The sequence below is a fragment of the Eublepharis macularius genome, chromosome 1 (assembly GCF_028583425.1).
Source record: "Eublepharis macularius isolate TG4126 chromosome 1, MPM_Emac_v1.0, whole genome shotgun sequence".
NCBI lineage: Eukaryota > Metazoa > Chordata > Lepidosauria > Squamata > Eublepharidae > Eublepharis > Eublepharis macularius.
This window is the reverse complement of record NC_072790.1, coordinates 81,224,785-81,243,753: the sequence shown is the minus strand read 5'-3', so window position 1 is coordinate 81,243,753 and position 18,969 is coordinate 81,224,785. Positions and strand designations below refer to the sequence as shown.

Sequence of the window (18,969 nt, the reverse complement as noted above, 5' to 3'; positions counted from 1 at the left end):
TACCCTGAAGGGCATATGTTTATTATGATGGATTCCAAGAACCTGTGGTGATAAGCCTTGAGAGCTACTGCTTGTGTGCATTGAAAAGCAGGCAGTGCAAAGTAGTAGAATTATGGGATTCAACAACAAAAGGCTGGTGTAGTAGTTTGAATGCTGGATTAGGTGCTGAGAAACCAAATCTCCAGTCACCATGAAACTCAATGAAATCTTGGCCAGTCACTGTCTTTCAGCTGAATCTACCTCACAGTGTTGTTGTGGGGATAAAACGAACAAGTGGTGAGAAACCAATGTGTGCTGTCCTGGAAACAGCGGTTCTCCTTGGAAGAAGGGGAGGTAAAATTATTAAATAAATAAACCCAAAGTATTTAGCTAGTCTCTCTTCTTTTGTCAAGACCTGGGGTCTTTTCACCCACCCATGAGGTCTAAGATGGCTCTATTGTCCATACATATAGACCTATATTGACCTGAAAGCTCTCATTTGAGTTAACAACAATTGGATGTTAAAAAAACAGATCTGAGAGAGGCTCAATGGCAAGTTCTGCTTCACAGATAAAAATGGCATTAAGCTAAAGATGCACAGAAGAGTTGAGGGTTGAAAGAGATTTGAGAGATGTTGCAGAAAGGGAAATAGCATTCTTTCTGAAATCTGCTGCCTCAAGTGGATGCTTCACATGTTTCTTTTGTCCCACTGTGACTGTTAGACTGACAATTTTTGCAAGTTTTTGAAACAATAAAAACATGCTAAACTTGATTGCAAGGACTGGACATGGGATGAGTATGCACACCAAGAATTGCAATCCCTATTTTCTGAAATGTTATCAGTTTGTCTCCAGCTTTATAGATCTAATAATAGCTCATTGGTTTGTAGCTATCATATTAACATGACGTGAGCCTCAATTGATAACATGGAGATTAGGTTGCAGGCTGGGATCTGGGAGACCCGAGTTTGAATCCCCACCTGCCATAACCTTGGGCTAGTTACTTTCTCTCAGCTTCATCAGGCTGTTGTTGTGAGAATAAAATGGAAGAAGGGAGAATTACATTGTAAACTATTTGGGTCCCCACTAGGGATAAAAGCAGGGAATAATTATCTAAATAAATAAATATTACTCCAACATACTACAGTAGAGGATGGATTTATTTATTTTCAGAACACTCTGACAGCAAATCTGGATGTTTGCAGCAAATGGCTGGATCCTTGGAGAGTCCTTAATCCTGAACGTCATTGCCCTTAAATGTCTACGCCAGCATTTGTGAATGCCGTTTCTTTTCTGAATGGTAAGATAAAATCTGCTTGCCCTGGGGCAAGTTGAGGAAATGTGACATCAATGTACTTCTGAAATGCTTCTCTTATTTCTAGTATTTCAGTTTCCAGGCTGTTTTTCCAATCTGTCATAGAGTCTAGTTTTTGTCTAAGAGAGAAGATCTCAGTGTCTTTTTCATTCACCTTGGTCACCACCTGTGCCAGCTGAGTCTCCCGGACACTCTCTGCATCTTTGAGGAGCTTGTCTGTTTCCTCCTGATATTCTTTTTGGGAGACAGCAAAGGCAACTTCCATTTCATGTGATTTCTCCCAGTGTAATTGTTGCAGGTTCTTCTGATAGATTTCGTTAGCAATTACTCCAGCTTGCCGCAATTGTTCCATATTGTGTCTGGAGAGAAAAGATTAAGAATAATGTTTATCTTAATTTGCATTACTAGGGATTTTAAAAAGTTGAAAAATCTCACACAAATATCCCTGTTTTAGTTATGGGTGAAATTCAAGTATTAAGCACGGGAAAACATAATGAACTGAATATACACTGGAAAAATTGTTAAGGCTTCTGAAGGCCAGAGCACGGTCAGAAAACTTTACCACCAGATTCTCAGAGAACTGGGACTGCACAATAGCTAGCATGTTGGATTCGAACCTGAGATCCTTTATTCAAATCCCTAGGTTGAGGGGGAGAAGTGCTGGGCTTAGAGATATGCCCATCTGAACAGAAAAATTCAAATGATAGTTCTGTTTATTTTTTAGAAATCATGCTGAGGGAGACAAGAAGATAGCATGCCTCCTCTAACATACCAGCTTAAAGTGTCTGCTTTGCTTTAGTTCATGATAAGGCTAGTCCTGCATCCCTTGCCACAGCACACTGCCTCCCAGTTCTGGCCATTTCAAAGATCAAACAAAAATGTATTATTTTTATTGACACTCCTCCCTCTTTCAACAGAAAGATTTGAATCAAGTAGCACTTTAAAGACCAACAAGATTTTCAGGGTATCAGAATTTGAGAGTCAGAGCCTCTTGGTCAGATATATCAAAATCTTACATTCTGAAAATCGTGTTGGTCTTTAAGGTGCCACTGGACTAAAATTTTGTTGTTCTTCTGAAGACCACCATGGCTACTCACCTGTTTTAACAAGGTTAAACGTGCTATAATTGAGTTATAGCACTTATTCATCAGAAATTAGTTCCTTCAGTTATACAGAAAAAGACAGAGCGTTGATCATAGATTAAGACTTGAGGAAACAAATAAAAAGGACCAAGCTTAAATGGTTAATTGGTGATGGTGGAGTGTGCAGTTCTCTGGCTGGAGACACATAGTGATTCTTAAGAGAAAGTAAAGAGGTTATTTTTCTTCATGTCTGCTCAGATAGCTTTTGAAAGTTTTTGAAACTGCATAAAGCCCCATCTAACTCCCCCCCCCCCGCCCCCAGATGTGGCTGATAGGGTGAATGCAAAGGTCTTTCCAGCCTTTCTGCCTTCAAGTGGTGTCATTTTGCTGCCTCCTCTCCCCATTTCACATAAGAGCAGGCACTCCTTATTACACATGCTGTAAAGAGCAGGACCCAAGTAGCTATGTGGGCCACAAGTTGTGCAAGCCTGGTTTAAGCACATATCATTTTCCTCAGGGTTTAACCAGTTCTAGAAATAGTGTGTAGACCTGATGCTGTCCTAAATGGGGCCGCTGCTCTCACAGACACAGGATTTGCTTAGGGTAGCCAACTCATTGTTCTGCTACTGCAACTAAGGCGTCTTTCAAGCCATTATATCCTAGCAGGTATTGGCAGATGGGCTTTACACTCATTCCTGAGTCCACCATGCATCCTGCTGCTCCTCCACCACCACTTGTCAAAGCCTTAGAATAAATTCTAATACAAATTCTGATATACTGCACAGGGCAAGCATCACTCTGAGGCAGGGTCATGCAAGCCTGAGATCTGGTCCAGAGAAGCAATGTTGGGGATACTGGATTGAATCTTACCAGGTTTTCCATTGGATCTTGCCTAATTCCCCTCCTTACTGCATGCTCCATCCCGTGTTGGTTTTAACCATATGTATCCCATGATCTTTGGCATATAGTCATTTTGGTAGCCAAAAGGACACACATGCTTTTCACCCACATAAAAAAGTTCCTAAGATCCAACCCATTGTCAGATACAATGTTTTTACCCACAATGTTACTAATATGAAATAGGTTTGTTAAATGAAGTACTTTTGTTGTTTGGCCAGAACTTCAGCTGTTTTGGATTTCTCCTGTTCTGTAACTTTGGCCACAGCTCTCTCCTTCTCCAGAGACAACTGCAGCATGAGCCGTTGGAGTTTGTGGGTCATTCGCTGTTCAGCAGCTTCTGATTCTCTCTTGAGCTCCACTTCCAAATGCTTCAGCATTTCTGTCCTCGTATTCATCACAGCCACCTAAAAATCCGGTCACCAGTTGAAAAAGAGATCCAGATGTTTCTTTCATCGTGCTTAAATAAGGCAACTCAAAAAAGAACACTGGAACTTCACAAGCCAGTGCGGGGACTAGATACCAGATCCAGCCCTTTCTCAACCATGAAACTCACTGGCAGTACAATCCTAAGCAGAGTTACACCCTTCTAAGCCCATTAAAGTCAGGACAGCGTAGTGAGTGGCTTTGGACTAATTCTTTTCTTTTTGCTCAGCATCTCACCAATGTGCTATACAAGCACAGCTCTAAAAGAGTTATATACTAAAGAGCAGGAAAAGGTGCTATATTATAGTATAATATATAGTCTAATATAAAATATGTCATCTAATATAAATATATATTCTAATATAAAAATTTAGTGCCATCTTCAACCTGTAGAAATCAAATTATGTCTTAAGAATTTTGGTAGCACATTGTAGTTTTAAATTCTCCCAATATAAAAACATTCCCTGCAAATGAGAAGTTAGCATATCAGGGTTTTTAGCTTAACCTTCACCCTGCCACCCTTAGCCTTTCTGATGCACAGAAGTTTCTACAGCACAAATGTTCAGACACTGAGTACCATCTACATGCCTGGGATTGTACCATGTGCAATTTCTACCTGTTTAAATCAGACGTTGATATGAAAGCAAAGTGACAACAGACCTGCAGTTCTTTTTCGTGTTTCTTTTTAAGCTCTTCTATGTCTTGCTTGTGGAGGGCTGCAGCGTGAATGAGAGCATCATCCACAGCATCCTCTTTTTCCATCTCAGCCTATTAAACAAGACCATCATCAGTCCAAATGAATGAAATACATAGACCATCCTGATCCTGAGCATGAACTGGAATCTCTAGATTTTTTTTCTTTTTCCCACAGCTAGTTGTTCCACAGGAATTATTTAAAATGTACATACCAATATAGCGGTCATGATTACAGTCAGGTTCTCTCAAGTGCAGATGAGGAAGTCTATGTGTTACCACGCTGTATTTTCAGATTACAAATGGGGACTAAAATGAATGACTGGTTTACCACTCCACCCACCAAGGAGTGGCATGGTTATGCATACTGCTCTGCATCTTAATGCTATGGGACAATTTGTTAAGGTTGTTTGCTATGAAAGATCCTTCCAGTACAGTTAAAATGCTTTATGTGGTCACAGCATCTCATTTAACCATGTCCTGAGGCTGAGGCATACTGATCCAGTCCCACGCACTTCCACAGAATTCTCCTTAGGTATGGCAGGCTCAGCCTGCCAGGCTGTTGCCCCTGGAACTCCATTTGCTACAGCTGCTGATAAAGATCTGATCACAGCCTGAGGCTGAAATTCTGGGATCACTAATCTGGGAGTACACTGCACTGATGTAAATGACTCCATACCCACCCACCCCATAAATTACACACAGGATAGCAGCATAAATATTTCACTTCAGATAGTAATCTTTCTCAGCATGGCATAAGAGAGCCAGTGGCAAAGAGCCAGTTTAGCGTAGTGGTTAAGAGTGGCAGGACTCTAATCTGGAGAACCGGGTTTGAGTCCCCACTCCTCCATTTGAAGTCAGCTGGGTGACCTTGGGTCAGTTACAGCCGGGGCTTTTTTTCATCTGAAACGCAGGGGAACGGCGTTCTGGAACCTCTTGAAAATGGTTACATGGCTGGTGTCCCCGCCCCCTGATCTCCAGACAGAGGGGAGTTTAGATTGCCCTCCGCAGCACGGGACCACCAGCCATGTGACCATTTTCTCTGAGGGCAACCCACTGAGTTCCACCACCTCTTTTCCCAGAAAAAAAGCCCTGGTTACAGCTCTCTAAGCCCCATCTACCTCACAGGGTGTTTGTTGTGGGGTTAATAATAACACTGACTTGTTAACTGCTCTGAGTGTGGCACTGATCTATTCAGAAGAGTGGTATATAAGCACAAGACAGAACTGTCACCCTTTCTAAATGGCTGGAGTAGTTTCCCCCAGGGATAATTTATCAGTTCTTTTATAGCTTTCTCATAAGCACTACAAATAGACTTTTCCCCATATATTGATTATTTTGTTATCTACATATTCTCCCTATAGCGATACAGTGCTGCACATCATTGAAATGTTCCCAGTGAAAGGGAGATCTTGATGTAATGGCCATAGAACAGTTTCATTTACCTGAAACAACAGTCTAGTTTTTACTTTTTCAATCCGTTTTTGTACTTCTTCTTCTCTTCTCTCCACTTCTTGTTGCTTAATGTCTGCCCCAACATCTATCAAAGTCAACAAATGGTTAAGAAGCTCAACACTTTAGATTATATATGAACTGCAAATGCCATCTTTGCTTCTCCGTTTCTTTGCTTGATTAGATATTTTTCATTTAAAAATTAAATCGCAAACATCATTCTCTGTAGGTGGTTCACATTTAAACTGTTGAGTTTGAATTGATATTCACAAAAATGGTTGTGCAAATTAATAAAACCAGCTTTCTGACAGCTTATGTTAATAGAGAGCCACAGTAGTGCAGTGGTTAGTCTAGAACTGGGGAAACCCAGGTCCAAATCCCTACTTGCCCTGAAACTTCCTGAGTGACTTTGGGCTAGTCATTCTTTCTGTATCACAGGACTGTCATCAAGAGGCAGTGGAGGAGGGAAGAACCATCTGTGTCACCTTGCGCTCCTTAGAGGTAATTAAAGTTTGAAACTGCAAACAAGTACCTGTGTCAAATAAACCCCTGGAACAGATCTCTTGCAGTGGCACCACTGAGGATATAATTTGTAAGACTATGAGCAGTTGAGCAGGCAAGCAGGACTGAACTTTCTGACCAGGAGTCACTAATCTGAGAGCGGAACCACAAGTGACGCCTGACACAGGTTGGACACTTGTCAGCTTCCCTCAAGTTTTGATGGGAAATGTAGGCATCCTAGTCTTGCAGCTTGGCTCTCTGACTGCTGTCCAATGGACTTTTCAACTGTCACTTGTCCAACATTCCGCCAAGCTGCCTACATTCCCCATCAAAACTTGAGGGAAGCTGACAAGTGTCCAACCTGTGTCAGGCGTCACTTGTGGTTCCGCTCTGATTCTGCCTATAAATCACCAAATGACAGTCTATACCATGCAACATAATCCACATGCACACAGCACAGTGCCCTGCAATGGCATAAAGAGTCTGCTATAGTATAGTTTTTTGGGGTGGTCTGCAGTAGAAGAGCAAGATTTGGGTCCAGTAACATCTTAAAGACCAAGTAGGACTCTCAAAAGCACATACCCTAGAAATCTAGTTGGTCTTTAAGGTGCTTCTAGACCTGAATCTTGCTCTGTTATAGCAGTGATAGCTCCTGCTGGTACATCCTAGCACTGCTGCTCCTCTTTGAAGGTATTACCTTAGGTATAAAGCAGATGCTTCAATTTGACAGCTAGTTAAGCACATCCAATTTATACTATTCTGCTCCATCAAAAAAGGGGTGAAAACATGTCAGGCACCTTTGTGGTGATATGTTATCATGGAACACCATCCTGGTTGTTACTGATAGACCTTTCCTCCAGGATCTTATTATCTAATCTTTATTAATTGTTTTATTCTAAAAAGTACCAAAGCATCCTATAGCAATGAATTCCAAAAGTTAGACTTTTTTACAAGAACCATTTCCTTTGGCCTGCCTTAAACTAACAAATAACAGATTATTTTAAAATTTATATTCCTCTGTTCTCCCCAATGAGGTCCCAAGCAGTTTACATCATTTTCCTCTCTTCCATTTTATCCTCACAACCGAGTGTGAGACTTGCCCAAGGCCACCCAGCAAGCTTCTGTGGCACACTGGGGATCCAAAGCTGGAGTGCCCCACACTGGGGATCCAAAGCTGGAGTGCCCCTCTAACCCCTACACCACACTACAGTACATCACATGACATAGCTGATTTCTAGTATGACAGTGGGTGAATAATGTGTTACATCCTTATTATTTATAATTTATCTATAAACTTTTAATTGTTCTTTATTCCCACAAAGCTGGAAGCTCTTCCCCTACAACTGTCTTTCCCCCAAAGATGCTCCCCACCCCCACTCGCTAATCATTTGAGCTGCTTTTTCTGTAAGCTTTCCAGTTTTTACAGTTTCCTTTATCAGATGGGGGGACCAAACTGCCAGCATTCTAAATATGGATCCATATTTATGTGCACCAGTCAGATCAATTAATGAAATTGATATCTGCATAACGAACACATGAATACCAGCTCTATGTCATCTGTGTCAAGAACAGGGCGGGGGAAATAAACCAGACACTGACTTACCCAGTATATCTTTGTGAGTATAATATCGAGTTTTGAAAGGTTTATATTCCTTAATCCGCTCATAGGTCTCTGTTGAAGGCGGTGGTGGAATTAGTTTTGAACACACAGCACAGCAAACAAATGTGTCAAAATCAGGGCTCCTAATCATGATTGCATTTAGGATGTTTCTTGCGCTGAAGATAACGATTGCTATAACTGTAGTCTAAACACAAAAGCGCACACTTTGTTCTGGCAGCCCAAACTGAATCGATTTGCTGTTTCCTGAGATTCTGTGCTGGTCAGAACAGAGGAAGGATTGACCGTGGTTTGGTAAGATGGTGGTGTCTAAAGCAGCTGCATGTTTCTCCTGAAGCTCTGGTGTTAAAGAGCTCTGTGGATCAGGTGGCTATGAGAGGGTCTGAGGATCTGGGCCAACCCTCACTCAGCAACTGTTGCTAGGAGGGAAAGCTTTGATCACAAAAGCACTTTAGACATCAGTTTGTGTTAAGCAGCCTCCCAAGAAGATCTTCTACATTTATTACATTTCATTTTAACAGGTTTATTCAAGCCTTTAATAATAGCTATCAGACTTTCCCCCCTTTAAATGGGGCTTGCCACAGCTGCTAACCAAATGATACACTTTTTCAAAAGTGGTTATCCTTAAGAAATGCCTGTATAATAGGATTCTGCTTGGGATTATTTATACGTGCTGCCATTGTGCACAGAACAAGGAGGAACCTTGGCAAGTGGGGGAAATGGCTTTGTTTCCCCAGCCATTAAAACTGCAGACATTATTAGCCTCAAACCTGCCCACTCACATGTATACTAATCATTTGTGACACACTAAAGCTCTGAAAGGGAACAACCCATCTCACAAAATCATCCATGCCTTATCACATGGAACATTTCCTTTGTTGCCTGAGTCAGACAGGAACATGAGCATTTTTAAGTCTGCTGTATGCTTTTAATTGCAGGTTTTTTTAAAAAAAAAGTTCTACAAAATATGTGATACATAAAAGTACCTCCAAGTGTTCAAAATGTCTGTAAAGGTTTGCCCAATGACACCATATCATGTTTGTCAACGATAGTTGCAGGAGTTGTAACGCTCAGAGCCAATTTATACGCTACCAAGTCCGCCTCTTGCCAACATGGACTTTCTCTAGATGTGTTCTGGAAGTTCCCAGTGGAAACTTAATTTACAGGCAAGTGCAGGCTCAATTTGGATTGGGACTTCAACCCTCCCCCTTTTCTGGACCTGAAACTACTTGGGGATCTGTTGTTTGCCAATTCAGAAAACATACATGTACTGATGGTTACTGTCAGGGCTTGCCGCGGCTGCCGCTGGGCGTGGCACTGGGCAGTCTGCTCCTGACGTCACAGGGGGGCCAGGGACTCTGCAGGACCCTGCTCTGTGGAAGGAGGGGCGGTATACCTCACCCAGACTCCCTCTCAGTCCACTCGCTGGCCTGCTCAACCTGGCCTGCTTACCCTCTGTGTCATCCATCTCCTCCTTCCAGAACTCTCCTCCAAGCCTCCACCCTTGCATCCTACTGCTCTCACTCCACATCATCACTCCTCACTCACAGCCACCACCCCAGAGCTCTTCCCAGCCACCCTTTATAGGGTTTCCTTTCTCCACCCCGCCCTCCTTCCAGGCTTGTTCCCTCTCCTGACTGGGACCAGCTGTGCATTCCTCCAGGTGTTCCCCTCCAACCACTAATCCCTCCTGGGCCCTTTTGCCATGCTGGCAGGGTGGGGCTGAGTGCGAGCCATCCCCAGCTGAGGGCTCCTTGGCCTTGCTCACGAGGAGCTGCCCCAGCCAACCCTTGTGCTATTGAGCTTGCCTGGCCTTGCTCACGAGGAGCTGCCCCAGCCAGCCTCTGAGCTACTGAGCTTGCCTGGCCCTGCTCACGAGGAGCTGCCCCAGCCAGCCCTTGTGCTATTGGGCTTGCCTGGCCTTGCTCCCGAGGAGCCGCCTTAGCCAGCTTCTGCGCTGCCTGCTCAGCAATGCTGGGCGGGGTTACCCATCTCCTCCCCCAGAATGCCTGTGGCAGCCCCCCCTGGAGAGGCTTGGCTTCTAGCAACTCCTGAGCCAGGCTGCTGTCTTCTAGCCATGGTGTGGCTCTGGGCTGCAGCGGCGGCGTCCTCTCCCTGCCAGGTAAGGGCTCTGCTTGGGTTGCTGCTCCTGCTGCTGGACCCACCTTCTCCCTGCTGTGTCCCTTTCCCTCCGGCCTGCTTAGCCCCCTCTCTTCCCCCTGGAGGGTGGGGCTGGCTGGTTTCTCCTTGCCCCCTCCACCCCTCTGAGGTACTGGCCTTTTGCCCCTTCCCCATGGAGTAGGTAGGTTCTGGCCCTGGTTGCTGGCTTGGGGGGTGGAGTTGCTGCCACCCTTTTGTCCCCTGCTGTTCCCTCTTGTCAAGTCTGGGGGCTGGGGCTCAGACCCTGGATAGTTACATGTAAGTTTCCTCAGCAGTGCAAACAGCAACTCCCTGGACCTGTTTCAAGTAGGTAAAATGGCACCAGGGGGGTGGGGACTAAAGCCCCTCCTCATGCACTATGGTCCCAATCTGAATCTGTGAATGTTTGGGAATTGAGCTCCCAGCACTGAACTCAGCATGTTCTATTCAGGTCCATATGGTGACGAGGTCTCTGCTATGCAGATGCTGTAGCATGTGAATTGGCCCTGTCATCAATGAATGGGAAGGATCAATGAATGGGAAGCTCAGTAACTGAACATATGCTTTGCATCACGTTCACGTTCCCATGACCAATGCCAGCTAAGGCTCTGGCACAGCAAATCAGGTAAAGACAGACCTCTGTATGAGACCTTTGGAAGTTGCTGTCGGAGTAGACAATGCTGGACTAGAGGGTTCAGAGGGCTAATTCAGGATAAGGACATTTTATTATTTTATATATGGAAAATCTTTTCAGTTCAGAATCCCATTTTGTCTTTGTAGATATAAATCTTGTGTTTGGGCTTTGTATCTTTACACAACACAAGCAGGGGTGGCACCAGGGTTTCTGACACCTGCAGCTGCCCCTACATGCGTGCGCCCAGACTGCGTGATGACGTCACCGCGTGAAGTCATCACACAGCAAAGCCAGCCCCATCGGCCGGCAGGAGGCTGGGACGGCGAGCGGAGGCTGCCCGTGCTCTGCACGCTGCCCCGGACGCCTCCCATGCATGGCCTGGGGCTGCTGCGCCCGGCCACGGGCATGTGGTGGCGGCTGCGCAGGGCTGGCGGGCTGCAGCAGCTGCAGGCCAGGCACGCCAGCTCCATGGCATCCATCTCCACCCCTGGCACCCCCTCCAGCGCCCGCAGCACCCGCCTCACCACCTCAATGGTGGCGCCGGCCCTGAACACAAGGCTGCTTTACCATAGCAGAGAATAGCAACTAAGCATCTCCCTGATCCTTCTAAGTTACATTGGCCTGCTCCATTTTCCTGCTGAGGTATAGTTATTTCATCTTAGGCTATCCCAGTGAAATCAGGCTGATCATTATGTTTCACAGCTCATGTGCTGAAATAGTTATGTCTCAATAATCTGGACCTTACCTTCAGGACAAGAGAAATGGACTGTACAAGCAGCCCTAATTACCAAATGTCTGATACTACAAAATTGAAATATATTCTGTGGTTGGCCCTCCAGAGTAACTGCTTGTCTACTGTGGAAGACTAGATGCACCACTGATGCAGCAGGGCCTTCCTTATGTTCTTAAAAGCACGAATAAGTACTGAAACTGAACTTACTTCTATTATTCCATCATAAACATATTCAATGTAGGAGTCTACACAATTAACTGGACTTTCGGTATGGATGCTTGCACCTCATTCTTAAAAAGGCACATCCTTGTGTTTGATCCCTACAGTAGCAGAAAAGAGCAAGAGTCGAGTAGCACCTATAAAGCTAACAAAAATTTGTGGTAAGGTATGAGCTTTTGTGAGTCACAGCTCACTTCTTTAAATACATGACTACCCATCTTGATCTTTGATCCCCACAGACTGCAGATTAGCTTATCGTTTATCCAGCGAGATACCATGAGACTCTAACAGTTGAATCTATACTTAATACCTTCCCAATTTAATTTGCCATTTTCCTCCCTCCCACAATGTTCCCCTTTATCCACTGATTATTGATCGGTTTTGCTTTAATAATGATCTTTATTAAGATGTCGGTTAACCCAAAATGTCCTCCTAGGTATTCCCTTCCAGCTCTTCCCATGATTCCTTTAAAACCGAGCTTTCTGTTACTAATATTGTTCATTTCTTTTAATTGCTATAATAAAGAATAAAAAACATCTTACAATAATGATGTCTGCAACATAGTAAATCACACACACTTCTTAATAATGCTGGTTTTATTCAGAATATTTACAGGCAATAACATTTTACACTGTCAATTAAACTGGATTACATTTAAAGAGAAATATAAATTATTGCTTTGAAAAATGTTGATGCTCCAGACGAAGCCAAAAAATCAGGATTCAAAAAGCCACATGCAATTGTCTTGCCTTCTACTATAATTCATATACACCCTTATTAACTTGTTTAGTCCCATTTTGAAGTCTTCCGCCTTGTATTTCTGTTTCCCTCACCATCAATAGCTTCATAGATGTCCTTTTTATTCTCTTGCTGTGCATGCAAATAGCCAATGTAGGCTACACAAAGTGTAATTGCTATAAGCCCAAAAGCCATAACAGGTTTGTTCTGTGAAGAAAACAAAACAATATATATGTGCTATTAAATCTAAAACATTTTATTTAACTTATGTCACATGCAGAAACCATTCTTAACTACAAAGATTAAATAAGAAGCCACTGCGTTTGGATGGCTGTGTTCAGGGTTTTAAAAATTCTTACCTACCTTTGCTTTGTATTTGATAAAAAAGATACAAAAAGAATCAATCAACATTTTAATTTTTATGGCTATAAAAATGTCACAATTTTGTCCACTTGGTGCTTGGGGAGAAATTGTCAACCCGCCACCCTTTGGTGCGCGGGGTCTCACAGGTAGCAATACTCTCCCCATTATTGTTTAACATCTATATGCACCCCCTTGCCCAGCTGGTGTAAAGTTTCAGAGTTGGGTGTCATCAATAGGCAGATGACACCCAGTTGTAGCTGATGGATGGATGGCCCGACTCAGCCCCAGATGTCCTGGAACATGCTTTTGCAGCCATGCCTGGTTGGTTGAAGCAGAGGTGGCTGAAACTGAACCTGACAAAGACGGAGGTCCTGTACTTGAGCCATGGGGGATTAGGTTTGGGACTCTGGCTCCCGGCCCTCAATGGGGCACCGTTAGTGCCAGTTACGAGGGTTAAGAGCCTGAGGGTGATCCTGGATGCCTCCCTGAAAATGGAGGCACAAGTCACAGTGGTTATCGGGTCCTCCATCTGCGGCAGACCAGGCAACTTGTCCCTTACCTGTCAACTCATGACTTTACAGTGATCCAGGCAAGTCATCTCTAGGCTAGATTACTGCAACTTGCTCTGCATGGGGCTCACCCAGAGATTACAACTGGTACAAAATGCAGCGGCGTGTGTTATTACAAGCGCGCCAAATAAGGCGCATATAACACCAATATTACGTGACTTGCATTGGTTGCCAGTGGAGTACCAGATCAGATTCAAGGTTCTGGTATTGACCTATAAGGCCCAGTGCGGACTGAGGCCGGCATATCTACGGGACCAGCTCTCCCCATATATTCCCCAGAGGACACTCCGATCAGGGGACAAACAGCTGTTGGTGGTCCCTGGCCCCAAGGAGGCCTGCCTAGCTTGAACAAGAGCCAGGGCCTTTTTGGTCCTGGCTCCCATCTGGTAGAATGCTCTGTCTGCTGAGATCAGGGCCCAGCAGGACCTACTATCCTTCCACCAGGCCTGCAAGACAGAGTTCTGCCAGGCACATGGCTGAGGCTGAAAAAAGGGATGTATAAAATTCTAACCCTCGTGAAGGCTGTTCACCATCCTGTTTTTAATTTTGTAAGCCTGATTGCTGCCGCTGTATGAATAGAAATATGCTGCTGTTTTAATAATGTTTTAATGTAGATGGAATTTTTATTGTTTTAATAGGTTGTTATCCACCCTGAGCCCGTCCGTGGGGAGAGTGGAATAGATATTTGAAATAAACAAACAAACAAACAAACAAACAAATAAATAAAAAAAATATCCCAAATCCTTTCGTTAGATTACAACACCCTTAGAGACAGAAGTGTTTGTATTTGGGAAAACTGCCATTACCCACTCTGAACCCACAGGATAAACTGGGATATAAATCTAATAAATAACACTGCAGGCCTTTCCCCTTTATTACATTAATTTTACAACTCACAAGGGACTGATACATGAAAAATTTCAACCAGACTCCAACAAAGAATTAGGCATCTTAAGCTACTGACTTCAGTCAATAGTTACTGAAGTCCTTATTTTACACATTCTTATCAAGCGCACTTTTACTAAAATATTTTGTCATTTTCTGAAATATATCATGCACTGTCATTAGAAAGTTATCTGATTACATCTTTCCATTAAAAACAGAAGTTGGCTAGGAATCAAAGATTGAAGCAATCCATAATGAAATTTAATATAAATAATATTAAAAACAAATCACTGTTACTCTTTAAATACACAGATTTCTGAACAAGCCTCTTACAGGCTTAATGAAGAGTTCTGGGTTCACAGCACGGAACAGGGTGGTGGTCCGGGCACTTCGCAGTCCAGGAACTCGATAGTCTTTCTCTTTGGGTGCTTCGTGCTGTAAATCTGGAGGTGGAGATGCCGAGGACATTTTCCTGCTAGGTAAAACATTTAAATTAAATCAGAGCATACTTCGGGTCCTGGTTGGAAGGAATCTTGGAAGAAACATTTACATATATTTAGTGACAATGTGAAAGATATGAAATGTTTTGGAAGGCAGACAACCAGTGAAATTAAGAAAACTGGATATGAGTGAATGTGAAGACATCAGAGTTAATTCTTCAGGGAAATATTAAATACCTGGCCTGAAGAAAGTTTTGTACAATAGAAAGAAAAATGTACTATTCTTGTACTAATCCTTTCAAGTTTCACCCATGTAGCCACCCACCTTTGACTCAAGATTATGAGTTGATGTTTAAATGAAGAAAATTAGTGTACAACATGCTGTTTATTTTTCAATTAGGAGAAAGAGAAGAGGCAAACTTGTTAAATAAAAATAGCAGCCAGGTGGTACAAATGTTTTATTCTTCTAGGGTTGCCGACTTCCTAGAGCTTCTTTAATAATGGCATAATGTGTAGAAATGGGCCAGTGAAGCTTTTCATGGTGTGGAGGTAAATTACATCACATTAGAGGGTATTTATTTCTCCTGGAAGTTGGCAGCCTTGCATCTTCCCCTACCCCCTTCACACCAAGTGAGTGAGATTGCTTTCTGAGTGCAGTTTTTTTTAAAAAATTAAAAAACAAGAGGAGGGGGCTGATTTTTTAAAATCAGCTCTGAATCACAAAGGTAAGAAAGGCTTAGAACAGAACTGTGAACCAAAAGAGCCCTTTTAATTACAGTAACGTTCCAAACATATTTTCAATTTGAACTTCTTTTAAGTTCCACAGTGAAACTAATTCCCAAGAACTGCATAGGGCAACCTTAAACCTATTAGCATGGAACCCCAAGCTAGACCTCTTTCCTTCTGGGTACCTCAATGACTTTAACAGCATTGCAGAGTGTGTGTATGTGAACACATTCCTAAACTCACTGAGGTCAATGGGCTTACTTCTAAATACGCAGTGGATATCTCGTGTTTATACTTTGACGTCTAACGGCACATGCCTTCACACTTGACACCAGGATCAGTAACTCCTTCCCACGCATTTTAAAGCCTCCTACATACTTGCGTTGGTTAGATGCTGAGAACATCGCACCCGAAAGGGAGTGGCGTTGCTCATTACTTAACGCAAAATAGGAAATGGGGGTGCCGGATGTTCCAGACCGATTAGTGCAAGGAGGGGAGGTGGTTGTAACTGCGTCTGGCACAAATTGACAGCCAAAACGAGGACAACAGACAGTCTGAAGTTTTAATCTAACGGCAGGCTCCTTTTTGAAAGAGTGAATTTGAGACGGGCACCCCGCTCCCCGTCCCTCGCTCACCTCTCTCCGTATCAAACCAGGCTCAGCACTCAGCGCCGCAACTGAACCGGGAGCGCAGGACCATGGGACGGGGAGAGACTTGCTGGGTAAGCGTCGCTTATAAGGCCGTCTGCAAAGAAGCTAGAGTGATCGCACGCGCCCCCTGCAGGGCGGAGGCTGCGATAAAACTGTTACATTTCAAGAGTTCATTTCAGATGGGCTGCGTTGCAGCGGCGGAATAAAACCGGAGTCCAGTGGTACTTTCAGGGCGAACAGAATTTATTCCAGCACGGGTCTGACCTCGCTTCATCCGGTGCATTGGTCTAGAGGTGTTGCAGCAAAAATACTAACATTTTATAGTCAAATTTACACTGGAACAAAATTTCCCTAGAATAGAGTAAAATAATACAGTAAAACGAATAGGAGTCGGGGTCCTTCAGAGACTAATAACACTTTATTCCAACTTAAATTTATTTTTACTTTATCACATTCCATTGTAGGGAAATTACCTTATCACCAGTTACTGCTATTGTGAATGCTGGTTATACTTACCTTCATGACAGTTGAATTTCACCCAATTACAGCTCACCTTGTACTTAATGGTCCTCTGAACCTGCTGTTGATAACTTTTTCATTACGTCATGCACAATATTTCTGCTACACACAAGACCATGCACCAAATGGGCTGTGGTTCACAAAAGTTTATTCTAGCATGGAAACTGGTTAGTCTTTAAGGTGCTACGGGACTCCTGTTTATTTTTGCTGCAACAGATTAACATAGTTATTTCTCTGGAATTATTCCTATTTGGTGAAGAAACTGTTTCCACTCAAGCCAGGAAAAGATCTGTGAAGATGTTACCTTGACAGAGGCTTGCGGTGGGGAAAAGGTCCTAAAACGGTCATAGTTATGCCATTTATTCACACGTGTCTAAACCCAGTTATTACAGAGCTTTCCCCCATTGCCTCCCAAATCTCATGGATTTACCTACTGTCATCCTGTGGACAGCAGAACATTTTAGATACTTTAATCAATGACAGTTAGAGGTGTTTTTGGTTTTAACCCTTGCACTTTTATGGGTGGCCACAGTATGCTAACTTAGAGATGGGGATGATGTAAGTGGGGTACAGCCCTTGAAAAGCTGCAGAGCACAGTGCCAAATGGAAAACAAAACCCAGAAAGCACAAGTAAGAAAGAGCACACATACTTCCAATCAGAGAAGCAGTGAGCTTCAAGTAGGGTTGCCAGCTCCAAGTTGGGAAATTCCTGGAGATCTCGGGGGTGAAACCTGGAGAAACTTGGAGAAAGAGGGGTTTGGGGAGGGAAAAGACCTTGGCATGGCATAATTCCATAGAGTCCACCGCCAAAAGTAGCCATTTTCTCCAGGTGAACTGATCTCTGTGGCCTGGAGACCAGTTGTAATTCCGGGAGATCTCCAGCCACTTCCTGGAGGCTGGCAACCCTAGCTTCAGGACATGCCTGGCAGGTGACTGTGCAGGGGCTATTGGATACATTCATAGCAAGTGTTGTCACTGCATATGCTACTGCCAAAACTCATCCCAAATGCCTGCTGGAATCGTACCTGGCATGCCAGACCAGCACTCCTGCTGCCCCAAGGCAGGAATTGTGTTCCTCTCTTTAGGGCTGCTGTTCTCCTCAAAGAATGTCATTCTGCTTCCCAGGATCATCATCCCAGTCCTAGGGCTGTAATCGTACTTCATGATGGAACTTTATTTATTTGATTATGAATTTGTTTATTTATTTATTTTATTTACGTTATTTATAGTCCGCCTTTCTCACTGAGACTCAAGGCAGACTACACCGCGTGAGTCAGTGCTGTCAATATCAAAGACATTTCAATAAACATGTAATGGGTATATACATGCAAATTTGCAAAGATTTAAAAACCAGCAGAAAACCAATTCAGAGACAAAGAAATGTTGAAACAGAGCACAAGCAATTCTACAACTGACATATTAAACAACATAGGAGACATCAGGATGGAAGATCGTACTTATAGCAACAGTAGTAAAGTCTGTGGTCCCTCCTTATCCCTTTACTGATGGGTTCCCTATCATTTTACTGATGGATCTCTTGAGACCACTTCCTTAAAGTACTGCACTCCTATCTGAGTAAAAAGCTCTTTTGAATAATTCAGTTTTGCATTATTTGCAGAAGGCCAGGAGAGTGAGAGCTTTCCTAACCTTCTGAGGTAGACCATTCCATAAAGTAGGGGCCACCACAGAGAATGCTCATGTACGGGTAGCTTCTTTCATCTCCCCTAGGGGACCCAAAGTGGCTTACAATGTTCTCCCCTTCTTCAAATTATTCTCACAACAATCCTGCAAGATAGGTTAGGCTGAGAGGCTGCTATTCTAAAAAACTAGGACTTACATCTGAGTAGATCTGTTTAGAATTGTTTCCAATCACCCAGCAAGTTTTCATGACAGAGCAGAGATTTGACCCTGGGTTTCCCAGATCCCAGTCAAACACTCTAACCAGTATACAAAGCAGCCTCTCAGACATCGCCATTCAACTCACTGGGATCATTCCATTATTAGGGATTGTCATTCCAGCCTTAGGAGCCATAACCCCAGTCCTTCTTCCCCTTCCCTATTATTTCTTCCTGTCCATATGTTCTTCTACCCCTGTAATCCATTCCATTACTTTTCATAATCCATTCCTTATGATATTTGCATTGTGGATGTACATCCATGTGTTTCAGTGGAGCCCAGTCATGACAGTTGGATTTTCAATATGTCCTACAGCTTCCAGCCAACATCTTTGTCATTCCTTTTATTATATGTTGTGCTTGCAGTGTTGTTGAGATTGTTTTAGAAATCACTGTAGACACACTTGCACAATTTTGTGATGTAGCGTCTCGTGATTTCAGGCTGTTCACCTGAGACTAGGTTGTCAAATTAAACCCCACTCTTGACTTTAAACCCT

The 18,969-nt window shown here is 43.4% G+C and overlaps 2 protein-coding genes across 2 annotated transcripts; both read right to left on the bottom strand.

Moving 5' to 3' along the window:
• Positions 1 to 1,231: 1,231 nt before the first annotated feature.
• C1H6orf163 (chromosome 1 C6orf163 homolog) lies at positions 1,232 to 8,095 on the bottom strand. Its single transcript, XM_054975733.1, has 5 exons — positions 7,948 to 8,095; positions 5,837 to 5,931; positions 4,359 to 4,466; positions 3,477 to 3,679; positions 1,232 to 1,652 (listed from the first exon to the last, which is right to left on the bottom strand). The coding sequence occupies exons 1-5, from the start codon at positions 8,093 to 8,095 to the stop codon at positions 1,232 to 1,234; spliced, it is 975 nt and encodes a 324-aa protein (XP_054831708.1).
• Positions 8,096 to 12,265: 4,170 nt separating this feature from the next.
• Positions 12,266 to 16,116, bottom strand: SMIM8 (small integral membrane protein 8). The gene is made up of 3 exons (XM_054987165.1): positions 16,044 to 16,116; positions 14,576 to 14,717; positions 12,266 to 12,632 (listed from the first exon to the last, which is right to left on the bottom strand). The coding sequence occupies exons 2-3, from the start codon at positions 14,708 to 14,710 to the stop codon at positions 12,474 to 12,476; spliced, it is 294 nt and encodes a 97-aa protein (XP_054843140.1). The 5' UTR covers positions 14,711 to 14,717; positions 16,044 to 16,116; the 3' UTR covers positions 12,266 to 12,473.
• Between the last annotated feature and the right edge of the window lie 2,853 nt (positions 16,117 to 18,969).

What these genes read in the sequence shown, in the direction of transcription:
- C1H6orf163 (XM_054975733.1), bottom strand. Translation starts at nt 8,095, where the DNA reads ATGATTAGGAGCCCTGATTTTGACACATTTGTTTGCTGTGCTGTGTGT. An exon ending in AAACTAGACTGTTGTTTCAG is followed by an intron (nt 4,467 to 5,836) that starts GTAAATGAAACT and finishes CTTGTTTAATAG; the next exon opens with GCTGAGATGGAAAAAGAGGA. An exon ending in AACACGAAAAAGAACTGCAG is followed by an intron (nt 3,680 to 4,358) that starts GTCTGTTGTCAC and finishes CCGGATTTTTAG; the next exon opens with GTGGCTGTGATGAATACGAG.
- SMIM8 (XM_054987165.1), bottom strand. Translation starts at nt 14,710, where the DNA reads ATGTCCTCGGCATCTCCACCTCCAGATTTACAGCACGAAGCACCCAAA. An exon ending in CAGAACTCTTCATTAAGCCT is followed by an intron (nt 12,633 to 14,575) that starts GTAAGAGGCTTG and finishes TTTTCTTCACAG; the next exon opens with AACAAACCTGTTATGGCTTT.